This window comes from Typopeltis vanoorti, chromosome 21 (assembly GCF_054136105.1).
Source record: "Typopeltis vanoorti isolate ZY-2024b chromosome 21, IOZ_Tvanoo_1.0, whole genome shotgun sequence".
In the NCBI taxonomy this organism is placed as follows: domain Eukaryota; kingdom Metazoa; phylum Arthropoda; class Arachnida; order Uropygi; family Thelyphonidae; genus Typopeltis; species Typopeltis vanoorti.
In genome coordinates, this window is record NC_143569.1 from 100,885,397 (window position 1) to 100,898,397 (window position 13,001).

General features: G+C 34.2%; 1 protein-coding gene across 1 annotated transcript in view; it reads right to left on the bottom strand.

Moving 5' to 3' along the window:
- LOC150095149 (uncharacterized) overlaps nt 1-13,001 on the bottom strand; it is a 206,381-nt gene that overhangs the window by 115,968 nt on the left and 77,412 nt on the right. The window contains exon 9 of the mRNA XM_090411207.1: nt 8,263-8,400. Within this exon, the coding sequence (XP_090267333.1) occupies nt 8,263-8,400 (138 nt within the window). The remainder of the gene's footprint in view (nt 1-8,262; nt 8,401-13,001) is intronic.

Genomic DNA, 13,001 nt, shown 5'->3' on the forward strand with positions numbered 1-13,001 from the left:
AACGTCCTTTGGTCGGCGAGCCTGTAACGATGTCTCAATCCGGGAATCAGCCCTGAGCGATAGTCTGTTGTTTTTCTTTTGCTAGCCTCTAACTTAACCCCCTTTCCAAAATTTCTCTATGAACTTACTTAATATTTTAATCTCTAGCCTCTCACATACCATCTCTTATGACTAATCTTTTTCTGTCTTATTTAGTTAAATTTTCTCTTTTATATCATATTACAACATTAATATATTCTTTCTTTTTGTTAGTTAGTTCAACAAACACCTTTATATTTTATTGGATGCAAGAATATTTCTTTTTCTTTTAATTAATTCATCTATTATCTTTTATGCAGGGTTTTTAATTTATTCATTCTTCATGTTACACCATGATAGCTGAGAATTCTATATTCTTAAGATATCAGGTGTAACAATGGGACATTATATCAAGCAATATGCATATATTTGAGTTGTATGTTAGCAGTTAGAATTGAAGAAGATATAGGAAGATGGTTTGAAGTAATATCAGATGTGAGACAACAGTTCATACAATCTCCATTCTTAATCATCATCTATACAAATCAGATTATGAAGGAAAGTAGCATTACTCTCAGCTCTATATGTAGATGATGCTATACTCTTAAATAAATCCGGTCTGCAGGATTCCTTAACTAAAAAACTTCTCTAGCAAATTTTCTATAATAATCAGCAATAAAAAAAGACAATGAAAATAGGCAAGAATATTGAAAACATCAGCTACAACCTGAATAGGGAAACCTAGAGAATAAATGAAACATTTCAGCTACTTTGGCTAAATAAAAATGAAAAAGACAGCTGAATTAATAAAGCTGGTATAGTAGGAAGTCAACTGAATAAATTTATATGAAATAAGAGAAATCAGTCAAAACACTAAACCAGCAGTATACAAGACAGTGTTCAAATAAATTTTAACTGATACATTCGAGAGCTGAGTTAAAAATAAAAGAGCTGATCAAAGACTGGCAGCCACAGATACAAGAGTTCTGAAAAAAATCAGAGGATTGATATTTCAGCATTCATTTGGTTGGCCTTGATGGCTGAGTTTCAGTGTATCTGCTCTTCAACCAACCAGCTGTGAGCTGAGTTTTACTATGGGCATGGATGTTTGTGGTTGTCTTTAGGATTGAAATGAATTTCATTGTCCTGTGTGTGATAATTGCACCATTTACTAGAGGCAGTGGTCTTCTGTTTAATAAAAATAGAAAAACTTTAGCTCACTCACAGTACTAACGTACTACAGGTTTATTAACTTTTCATGGGTGGCAGTCATATAAAAAAAAAACCCAGGAAATGTGTGAGCAGAGATAATCTCAAATGATATAGTCACTTAAACAGAATGGGAGAGGAAAGATGAACAAAATGGATGCTTCAAGCTAGGATGGCAAGATCCAGAGGAGGAAAACCTACATCCAGTTGGACTGATCAAGTACAAAGTGCCTTAGAATACTGAAACATAAGATCTGACAATATTGGCATCCTGATAGATAACAGACTGGTTTGGTGGAAAACTGTTAATAGGAGGTCAGTAATGATGCAAGCTATTCATGTAGTATTATTGTAGTATCCTGTGCATATCAGGAATTTGATGATGATGAAAATAACGTTCAAAATCTGAGATGGTACATGTGTTCAAATTCAAACTTGATATGCTAAAAAAAATTCCCTGTTGTACGATTTGTGTTCAAATATCACACGATGAACATGGCCATGCTTAGAGGCATCTGCTACTAATGATAACATGTAGAAACATTTTTTAATATTTTCTTCTTTTCTTGAAAATCATTCCAAGGAAAACATTTTTTTTTACACTTAAACTGAACTTATTAACTTTCAATATAGCAAACTGCAGGGCACAAGAATTTGTTATAATGAATATTTTTCTGCAGTGAATTTCCTTTAGATTACCAATGCATTTATTCCATTGGTAGTTGGATGGGTAGTTTACAATGAGAAGTTCGATATAATGGTGTTGCTATACTGAGAGTTAACTCTTGAAGTTTAAAAAGGTAAATTTTTAAATAAAACATATGTGCAGAATGCCAGTAACTGTACATATATTTATGTACAGTTTCTAGGCTACAATGCATATATTTATTTAAAAATACCAAAATATTAATCAAATCCTGTGTCATCACTGATGTATATTAAACAACAAGCTTTATATAAAGTACACATGACAGAGAGAGAGATAGTGATATGTTTTGTGTTCAAAATTTCTCACTATAAATTAGATCTGACATGGTAACGATCATATTTTGGCAGAAAATTAGATGACTTTTATATTTTTAAAAATACAACTGTGTTCTGTATGAATACAGCATATTTTTAAATGCAAATGCATAGATATAAAATAACAGACCACTGCTACTTAATTAACCTTTTAACTGCTGAGATACTAAATAACCAGTATGACCCTCCTTGCTGAGTTATTTTCACAATTATAAAATATTTTATAATAATATGAATAGTTACTAAAACGTATGGGGTGCTCAAGGGTCAAAGCTGTATAACTGAGAGGAGACCTCCATATAGTCTTTAAAGGAATACAGAGAACCGACCAGGGCTTCTGATCTAATGTCCAATCCTCACCTTCTTGTGGTGCACCCTGTTGGCTATCTACCTGGATACTGAACGAACAAGGATAGCCTGGTAATCTGGTATTTAGTCGACCAAATTGTATTCTTATTAACTTAAACCAAAATACAAAATGATGGTATAACATGACAAAATTTCATGCTGGCTGGGGCGTCGCACGGTTAAACAAGACCCCCGTTGTTTTTGCCAGGGAACCAGGGTGAACAGCGAAAAGTCAGTTACTGGAACAAATCTGAAAGCACACCCAAACTCAACATCACCAGAGTTAAAGATCGGTACTATCAACATAAGAAGCCTGAATGGCAAAGAAATGGAGCTAGCTGAGAAATTAGATAAGTACCAGATCAACATAATAGGAGTGACTGAAACAAAAAAGACAAAAACTGGTGAGATCTTTCTGAGCAATAAATACAAAATGTTATATTCACGCAATGACAATCAAGGAAAAGAAGGGGTAGCCACAGTATTCAACACAAAATATGAGGCTAATCTTCTTGAACGGCAGGCAGTCTCAAGTAGAGTGATGTGGGCAAATATCAGAATGGGGAACTGGACAACAAGACTTATTGTGCCTATGTTCCCACAGAAGGTTCTACTAAGGTAGAAGTGGAGGAATTTTTTGAGGCTCTAGAGAAAGCAACTGACACAATGAAAAAGGAAAAGTTAGTCCTTGTTGGGGATCTAAATAGCAGAGTAGGAAATGATTGTCAGACATACAAAAATGTTTTGGTAAAATTTGGAGAAAAGTGCAAAGCTAATAATAATGGCAAATACTTGTAGGATTTCTGCTCAGGACATGGACTGGTTATTACTAACACCATGTTCCAACATAAAAATGTGCACAAATTCACATGGAGAGAAGAGGCAAGGAATAAGAAAAGTCTCATTGACTATGTTATTGTTCATAGTGATGTTTTCTCCCTTGTGTATGATACCAGAGTGTACACAGGATTTGAAATTGGAAGTGATCACTATTTAGTCTTGAGCAGGATAAAATTGAATTTCATATTGAAAAGAATGACATGTAAGAAAGTTTTAAAGCGAATAAAAGTTGAGCAGCTCTCAGATGTGAACTGTAGCCTAAAATACACAAAGATTATTGAAAAAAAACAAAACAAAAGAGTTTAAGAACAAGAACCAAACCTTGGAGATTCAGTGGCAAACCTTGAAGAAAACCCTGATTAATTCAGCCAGAGAAGCATGTGGTGATGTTGTCTGCAAGGATAGAAAAACCAGAACTCCATGGAGGACACAGGAAGTTAAAGAGGCAGTGAAGGAAAAGAAGAAAGCATATCAAAAGTTCCTGGCAAATAAGTCAGTTTGTGCTCTTAGAGAATACAGAGACCAAATGTAAGAAAGCTAAACACTGTGTAAAATTAGCTAAACAAAAGTCATGGGAGGACTTTGGCAAGAACATAGAAAATAAATATCAAGAAGGTGGTAAGATATTCTGGAAGTTGTTGAAGAAGCTTAGAAATGGAGGAAAGAGTGCTGTAAAAGGAGTTAGAGATGATAAAGGTGACATGAAAATGGGAGAAAAAGATATCCTCGAAGTATGGAGCAATTACTTCAAAAAATTGCTAAATGAAACAAGTAGTGATAGCACAGTGGTAAAAAACACTCAACAGGCATATAGTCAGGAATACATATCCATACTTGAAGTAGAAAAAGCCATCAAAGGCTTGAAATGTGGAAAGGCATCAGGAGTAGATGATATTCGACCAGAAATGCTGAAGTACAGTGGTATAAAAGTCTTACAGTGGCTGCACTGCATAGTTCAGAAGCCTGGACAGAGGGACGAATTCCTGATGATTGGAGTAGAGCTCTAATAGTACCCATATATAAAAAGGGAAATAAAACTAAATGCAAGAATTACAGAGGTATTTCCCTACTGGGTGTTCCAAGCAAGATTTATGCCAGTATACTTGAGAAACGGTTGAGAAGAATTGTGGAAGAAAAGCTTGGTGAAGAACAAGCTGGATTCAGGCCAAATAGAGACTATCAGGATCAGATCTTCACTTTACGATAATTAGTTGAGAAAGCATGGGAATATAACAAAGATCTGTATTTAAGCTTTGTCGATCTGGAAAAGGCATACGACAAGGTGCCAAGAGAGAAGCTATCCAATACACTACAGTTATATGGTGCCAATGGGCATTATATCAAGCAATACTTAGTCTTTATTTGAGTTGCAAGTCAGCAGTTAGAATTGAAGGAAGTACAGGAAGATGGTTTAATGTTAAATCTGGTGTGAGACAAGGATGTACATTATCCCCTCTGTTATTCATTATCTATATGGATCACATTATGAAGGAAAGTGGTATTAAACATGATATCAGAATTGGAGATGTTAATGTCAGCTCTTTGCTTTATGCGGACGATGTTATACTTTTAAATAAATCCTTTGCAAGTTTGCAAGATTCCTTGACTAAATTGAATAACTGTTGTAATAGATACAGTATGAAGGTCAGCAATAAAAAGACAAATACAATGAAAATAGGTAGAATCATTGTAAATGTCAATTGTGTTTTGAATGGGGAACCTGTGGAACAAGTAAAATATTTCACCTACTTAGGCAAGATTTTTAGTGAAGATGGTAAATTAAATAAGGAAATTGACAACAGAATCAACAAAGCTGGTATGATAGGACGTCAATTGAATAAATTCATATGGAATAAGAGAGAAATTAGTCAGAACACTAAATTAGCTGTATACAAGACAGTGTTCAAACCAGTTTTAACTTATGGATCTGAGAGCTGGGTCAGAAGTAAAACACTTGACCGAACACTAGAGACCGCACAGATAAGAGAGTCCTGAGAAAGATTAGAGGCGTGAACAGATGGCATCAATGGCAATATCATATTAAAAATAGGATATTAGGAAAGAATTTAACATTGTCAGCATCCAGGAATGCATTAGCAGAGCTAATCTCAGGTGGTATGGTCACTTGAACAGAATGGGCGAAGAACAACCTGGCAGAGAACAAGTGTTCTCTGCCAGGTTGGCATGAAAACGACCCAGAGGAAGACCAAGATATAGGTGAATTGATACAGTACAAAGTGCTTTAGACGATAGATATACAAGATTTGATAATGTCATAGTCTTGACAAGTAACAGACTGATTTGGAGGAAAATTGTAGATAGGAAGTTAGTAATGATGTAAATTTTTCATGTAGTACTATCATATCCTGTACACCCCTTGAGGGTACATGTCAGGAATTTGATGATGATAATGACCATATTACACATTTCTGCACTGTTTTCTTGTATAAATTGAAGTCGCTGAACAAAACTGTTACACAGGAATTTTATTTTCAAGTTAGGGATGTCCAAAATTTATCTTTAAATTTATTTGTTTATTCCCTGTCAAATAATGTCACACACGACTTCAAGTGAGAAGCACCTCCCCAAAAATACTTCAATACTTTATTAGATTAGTGTGTGGTAATTTTGAAAGCAGGGGTGTACCCATAAGGCTATGCCACATTTGGCACACATATACTGGTCCCTTTTCTTTTTCTTTGCCCCAGTGTGGTATTTGAACACACATGACAATGCCTAGTGGGATTTGCTTTCTTGGGTGTGGGTGGCACAGGTATTAGGAAATGTCTTCCCTCAGTCTGAGGAGTTCGTCTCCCTGTGGTGGTCGTCCAGATGTAGTGGTCAGTCTTGGAATGTGGAACTTTTGAAAAATTTCTCTGATGGGAGTCTATTGAAAATTAGCATGTGTGATATTTTCACCAGTATGTACATTATACAAAATATATGTGAATCGAGAACATCTGAGGAGTTCGTCTCCCTGTGATGGTCGTCCAGATGTAGTGGTCAGTCTTGGCATGTGGAACTTTTGAAAAATTTCTCTGATGGGAGTCTATTGAAAATTAGCATGTGTGATATTTCCACCAGTATGTACATTATACAAAATATATGTGAATCGAGAACAGTGAGATCCAAGAGATGGAAAAAGTTCACTATCACTATTTTCACTATTTTCTAAAAAATAAATATCATTGTTACTGAAATCAGATAAACTGGAAGGTAAAGTTTCTAATACTTCTACTAATCCCGCCTCAGTAATAGAACGCTGCTGTCTGCTTGTCGAAGCCATTTTTACTAACCCTGGAATCACCGCATCACGTGATTGCCTGGCTCCTATTGTCAAGGACGGCTATGATAACATTGTGCATGGTCTCACAATTTTTTACGAAGATAGCGCCACAAAGCAGACAGAAGCTTGAAAATTAGTTCCTTCTAATCCTAAGAGATGACACTATAAGGTTGCTTAATTCAAATGCTTTCACAAACTAAATTAAACGAGTATTACACATTGAAAGTTCAAATCAAGTTAACTCGATCGTATCAAGGTCGCCATTTTTTTTCCATGCTCGAGTTAACTCGACCATAGCAGTTAAAGGATTAAACAGAGAGACATCACACATAAAAGCATTTATAACCTTCAGCATGAGTTTCTTGGTAACACACTACCTAATAAGAAAAACATCACACATGATGTCTACAGCTAATAAAAGATAAATTATACAGCCTCTTCAGAGACTTCATCTTTTAATTACTGTGAAAGACAGTGATGCACAGTCTTTCACAGGACAATGTAGGAGCTCAAGTGACTGAAGCAATATCTGGCAAGTGGTATAACAGAGAAAAGAAAGGAAAGGTGAAAAGGAAAAGAAAGGAAAAGTACACATTGGAATTAGGGGAGGGAGAGAAAAAGAGAGAGTAATCTACAGTGTTGTAAATTACTACAACATGACTTCCCTTTAGCAAATCCGTGCTGTCCATCAAAGATAATACCATTGTTGTCAACCTAATTCTGGATCTTGATTCACAACAGCCTTCACACAATCTATGTGTCAGTAAAGGATCTGAGAGACAGATTGACCTAGAATTTGATGGTTGGGTTCTGTCATCTTCTTTATGAAGTGGTACAATCTTGTCTTCCTTTCACTCAAAAGTAGACAAATAGAGATAAATAACTTATTCCTCTGCATAAGGTTTTGCTATAACATCTGGAATGACTGCTGTGTACAGATATGCCTGGGTTTCTTGGAGATGAAGTGGTGGAGAGGATCCAGAGGTGAGTGACTAAGATGATGATTAGTCTGTGCAATGTTCCTTATGAGGGCAGATTGAAGATTTGTAGGTTACAAAATTTGATTCGTAGGCAGAAAAGAGGAATATGATAGAAGTTATTAAAGGATGTTTTAAGAGATGAAGACATTTTTCAATACATTGAAAATGAAGAGAACAAATAGTCACTCCTAAAAGTTGCACTAGAATGTGATTTTCAAGGGTGTGAGGATTACGCTTTACTTGAACAATGGTGAATGAGTGGATGCAAGAGGCATTCACGAGCTTTGTCAGTGAATGAGCGTAAGAAGAGGTATGACATCTGATGTGTGAATAATGATTATTGTAAACTTTTTATGAGCCTTTCATAAAAATGTCAGTATAATAATAAATGTGAACAGCCTTTGATACCAAAGGCTGTTCACAACACAATAAGTATTGAAAATACCTCATAATTATGAATGTATTACTGGATAACTAATAATGAAAGCAATGACACTTTAACAATGAAATATTGTTCATATAAACATTATTCTTCAAAATCTTCATTGATAAACTTACACAAATGTATTGTGAATGATCCCCACTGTGTAGAACTTGCATGAAAGTTACCATTCTCGACATGCAGATACCTTGTGCTTACTGTCTGACTTCTTAAACGATTGAACAATGCTACTTTTGTTCCTGATGCAATACACACTGAAAAACAGTAAATATTATTGAGACTATCCATAAGTAAAACAAAACTCATAAACATAATCCATCATTAGCCATAACTTAAATATGTAAAAGTTTGTTTTTTCTTAATCTTTATAAATGAAGAGCACATGTATTAAACATCATCAAATTCCTAATATGTACCCTCAAGGAGGTGCACATGTTATTAAGATAGTAATAATATAAACTTTTTGTGTTGTGCAGTAGTCTCAATTATCTGACATAAACAGAACTGACAGGTGGTCAGATAAACGAATATGGAAATGGAAGATGCTAGATGAAAGAAATGCAAACTAAATGAACTCCAGTATAAATTTGAAATCATGTTTATTAATACAGTAACCATTATACAATGTGAGCCTCCATAGCTCAGTTGGTTTCAATAGAGCCCTTTTGTTGGAAAGACCTGGGTTCAAATCCCATCTATAATGTGAGGAACCTTTATCAGGGTATTTTGATCAAAGGAATTAGCTGTTTCATATGGAGATGGAGATTTTTTTCCCTCCTGGAAACTCAGGCTTTTGTCTCTCCAAACAGGCAAACTGGCCCTGTTAATATGTAGATCTAGAGACATAAGTGAGAAAGAGGAGAGCTTAGGGCTTCACCATTTTATCTTTCTACTACACATTATGAATCTCTATCTGAGATCCATAATGTGTCAATCTTCTAGATGGAGATGACACATGACAAGATAATATACAACTACAGAAATTAGAGAAAATACATGAGTATACAATATGGTGAAGTTACAGAGACACTTGATATAAGTATGCCTTTGTCTCTTTGCTATGTAAACCACAGAAACAAAGCACTTACCTTTTCATATTCACATTTTTTCATAGTTTTTTTTTAGTGTTTATTCCATAATGCAATCTATCAGAGTACCACTTCTCTAATTCACTTATTGTCATATTATCCTCAAGTCAAGTTGCAGTTCTTTTGTATGACTTGCCTTTTCTTAGTCTTTTTAAAGATTCAGGGTTTTTTGCTTAATAGAAAAAAAATATTTTTTCTCTTTTCACATGATATGTTTTACCAAAAAAAAATTACAGTTTGTACAATTAACTAGTGCAGTCAGCAACAATTTACTTTTCAGCCTGGTTGGCTGAGTGGTTAGCATACCTGATCTCCAACCAACAGGTCACAGGTTTGAATCCCACTGTGGACATAGACTTTTGTAATTGTCTTTAGATGGAACATGAATTTCATCGCCAGGTGTGACACCACCACTCCACTTATTGGAGTCCTGAAGTGGCTGAAAAAGTTTCATCTTTAGTCTCTAAGAGCATGATTTCCAGACAATGTAAAAATAAAATTTATATATATATATATATATATAAATTGATAAAAAAATGGAAAAAAAAATCCTTAGCCCACCACAAATGTACTGTAGGTTTAGTAATAACCTTTCAAGGCATGTAGGCATTTTGAATAAACCAAAAAGTCAGGTAACAGAGTTGGAGAATTGAGACTCTGCTGTACTAACTTCCTACTGACAATTTTCCTCCAAGTTAGTCTGTTATCTGTCAGGACTCCAATACTGTCTGATCTTACATTTAAGGCTTAAATCATAGGATTTCATTGGGTCTGTTTCCTACCATCATGGCATTAAACATCTATTTTGCTAATCATTTTACTCCTATTCAGTTTAAATGGCAAAATCACATGAAATCAGCTCTACTCATATATTTCTGAATGCTGACATTTCAGCATTCAGAAATCTTCCTAATATCTTCTAATATGATTCTGCCAATGATGCCATCTGTTTGCTTTTCTAATTTTTCCTAGAACTCTCATATCTGTGGTCTCTAGCCTTTGATCAAATGTTCTGAGCAATGTCATAAATACAGCTAGTTTAGTGTTTTGACTAATTTATAATTCTCTCTTATAAATAAATTTATTCAGTTGACTTTCTACCACACCAGATTTTCTAATTCAGTTGTTCTATTTTCATATTTAATTTGCCATATTCACTAAAAACTGTGGCAAAATGTTTTACTTATTCTATAGGCTCTCCATTCAAGATGTTATGATGTTTCTGCCTATTTTCATTATCCGTCTTTTTATTGCTGATTTTCATACTGCATTATTACAGCAGTTCTTCAACGTACCTTAGGAAATCCTGAAGTCTTTTATTGGATTTATTTAGGAGTATAAACATAACCTGCATAAAGAACCATCTGAGATTAACATCTCCAATTCTGATACCAGGTTTAATGCTACCTTCCTTCATAATGTGATCCATACAGATGAATAATAGAGGAGATAATATGTATTCTTGTTTTCTTTTTCCTCCATTCCTAAGCTTTTTCAAATATCTCAAGAATATTTTGCACTGCTTACTTTATCTTCTATATTATTACCAAAGTTTTCCCCATGAGTTTTGCTTAGCTACTTTTACATACTGCTTTGCTTTTATACATTTTTCTCTATATTTTCTCAGAGCACCTAGTGACTTATTTATTAGAGGCATTCAATATGCTTCCACCCCCCCATAAACTGTCTCTTCAATTTTCTGGTTCAGCGAAGTTCTAAGTGTTCTATCCTTGCAGACAACTTCTTCACATGCTTTTCTGGCTGAATCAATCATTGTTTTCTTCAAAGTTAGTTAGCGAGTTCCCAGGGTTTATCTCATCATTTTTTTCTTGAATAATATTTGTATATTTACATTCTACAGTTAACCTCTGAAAGCTGCTCAACTTTGATTATTTTCAAAACTTTTGCACAATTTTCAATATATTTAATTTCATCTTGCACAAATCTAAACAATAATCACTTCCTACTTCAAATCCCCTGTATGTGTTCCTCAACCAGAGTGAAGATACTATTAGCAATAATAACATAGTCAATGAGATGTTTCTTATTTCTTGTGTCTTTTCTTTTCACATAAATGTGCGCACATCTTTAAGCTGGAACATGGTATTAGTAATAACTGGTTCAAGAACAGAAATCCTGAGGGTGTTTACTTTGCTCTTTTTTCGAAATAGTTCTATATTTGGTAATCATTTAATCTCTGCTGTTTACTACCATAAGCACCAACTTTTTCTTTATGCTCACTGTCTGTCTAATGACTCAAAATTCCTCCATTTTTTCTTTAGTAGAACCTTCTGTGGGACGAATGGCACAAAGTAAGTCTCTTTGTCCAAATTCCCCATTCTGATGTTTATTTACATCAATTTACCTGATGTTGCCTGCCATTCAAGATTATGGTTGCGTTTAGTGTTGAATACTACAGCTGATATCACCACTCTGTATTTGTTATTTAAATGCATTTACTATGTAATGTACTACAAAAGCAAGTATACTGATGTGGTACATTACATCTCTAATTTGTATGCCAGTTCTGCTTCTTTTCTGTTTATCCATCTTAAGATGATGCCTATATTGAATTCCACTGATGCTTAGTTTGCATTTCCAGCAACTGAACTTCACTGTTCACCCTGGTTACCTGAAAAACTAGATATTAAATACTGCCAGGCAAAATTTATTATTTAGATATTTCATGCATAGTAAAAAATGGTTGCCATTATGTTTTTTATAAGCTGCTTGATTTGTGTGTTTTTAAGCAATGAATTTCTAAATATTTTCATTGTTTAAAAAAAATTTAATGAAATCTTTGACTATCACCAACTTTAAAGATGCTAAATGACAAATAACAAAACTAAATACTTCATACTGATCCAACACTTTATAGAGAGTACTACTTTAATGTGTTATTTTGCAGTATTTCTAATGAAAAATATGTCTGAAAATTGTATTGTAATCTGCAATCAAAAATGCCCATTCTGCTTCACAATATTGTTATGACTAGGAGTGGCTCATGCATAGGCACTGCGGAACTGCAGCAACCCCAATTTTTCTCAATATATAAATATATTTATTAATTTATTTATATTTGCTTGTAATATTTAATTTTATTATCAACAATCCTATACAATTATCTTATTTTGTAAAAAAATAATAAAAATCCATCTTGCAGCACTTAGGAGGGCAAAGGACGTTAGCAGCACTGTGTTTTCCACAGTGCCATATTGCTACGCGTGCAAGCATATGCACATCATAGTGAGATCTGAGCTATTAGCGTAATGTGGCTCTGGCCGTTGCCCAGTTCCACTGTTGTTTATATGCAGTTTGTGCCAGTAGTAGAGTGTTCGTAGTGCTTATCATGTTTACTCCATCTCTTTAAATATTTGGACATTACAATTAAAGAGACATAACATTCATTAGAGTAATTTTTAAGTAATTTTGAATTATACTAAACTGTATAATTTTATCGATAATAAAGAATATTTTTTCATGTTAAATTTTTTTTTAAATTTTACCATAATTTTGATATTTTATCCAAACATGTATACACTGTCTTTTAAGCTTACACGGTGATCCGAATGCATTTTTGAAAATTATGGAGACAACTACCATGTTTGAATAAAAACTTTAGTTTAATATAACTAAAATCTACATTCGACCTTTATGTCAAGGTCATCTTCTGGATGACCCTGACCAGCCGCTACAACAATTGTTGGCCTGACCTCTGGTGGAAAAAAAATAAAAAATAAAAAAAATACATCAACACTAGAGTCCTA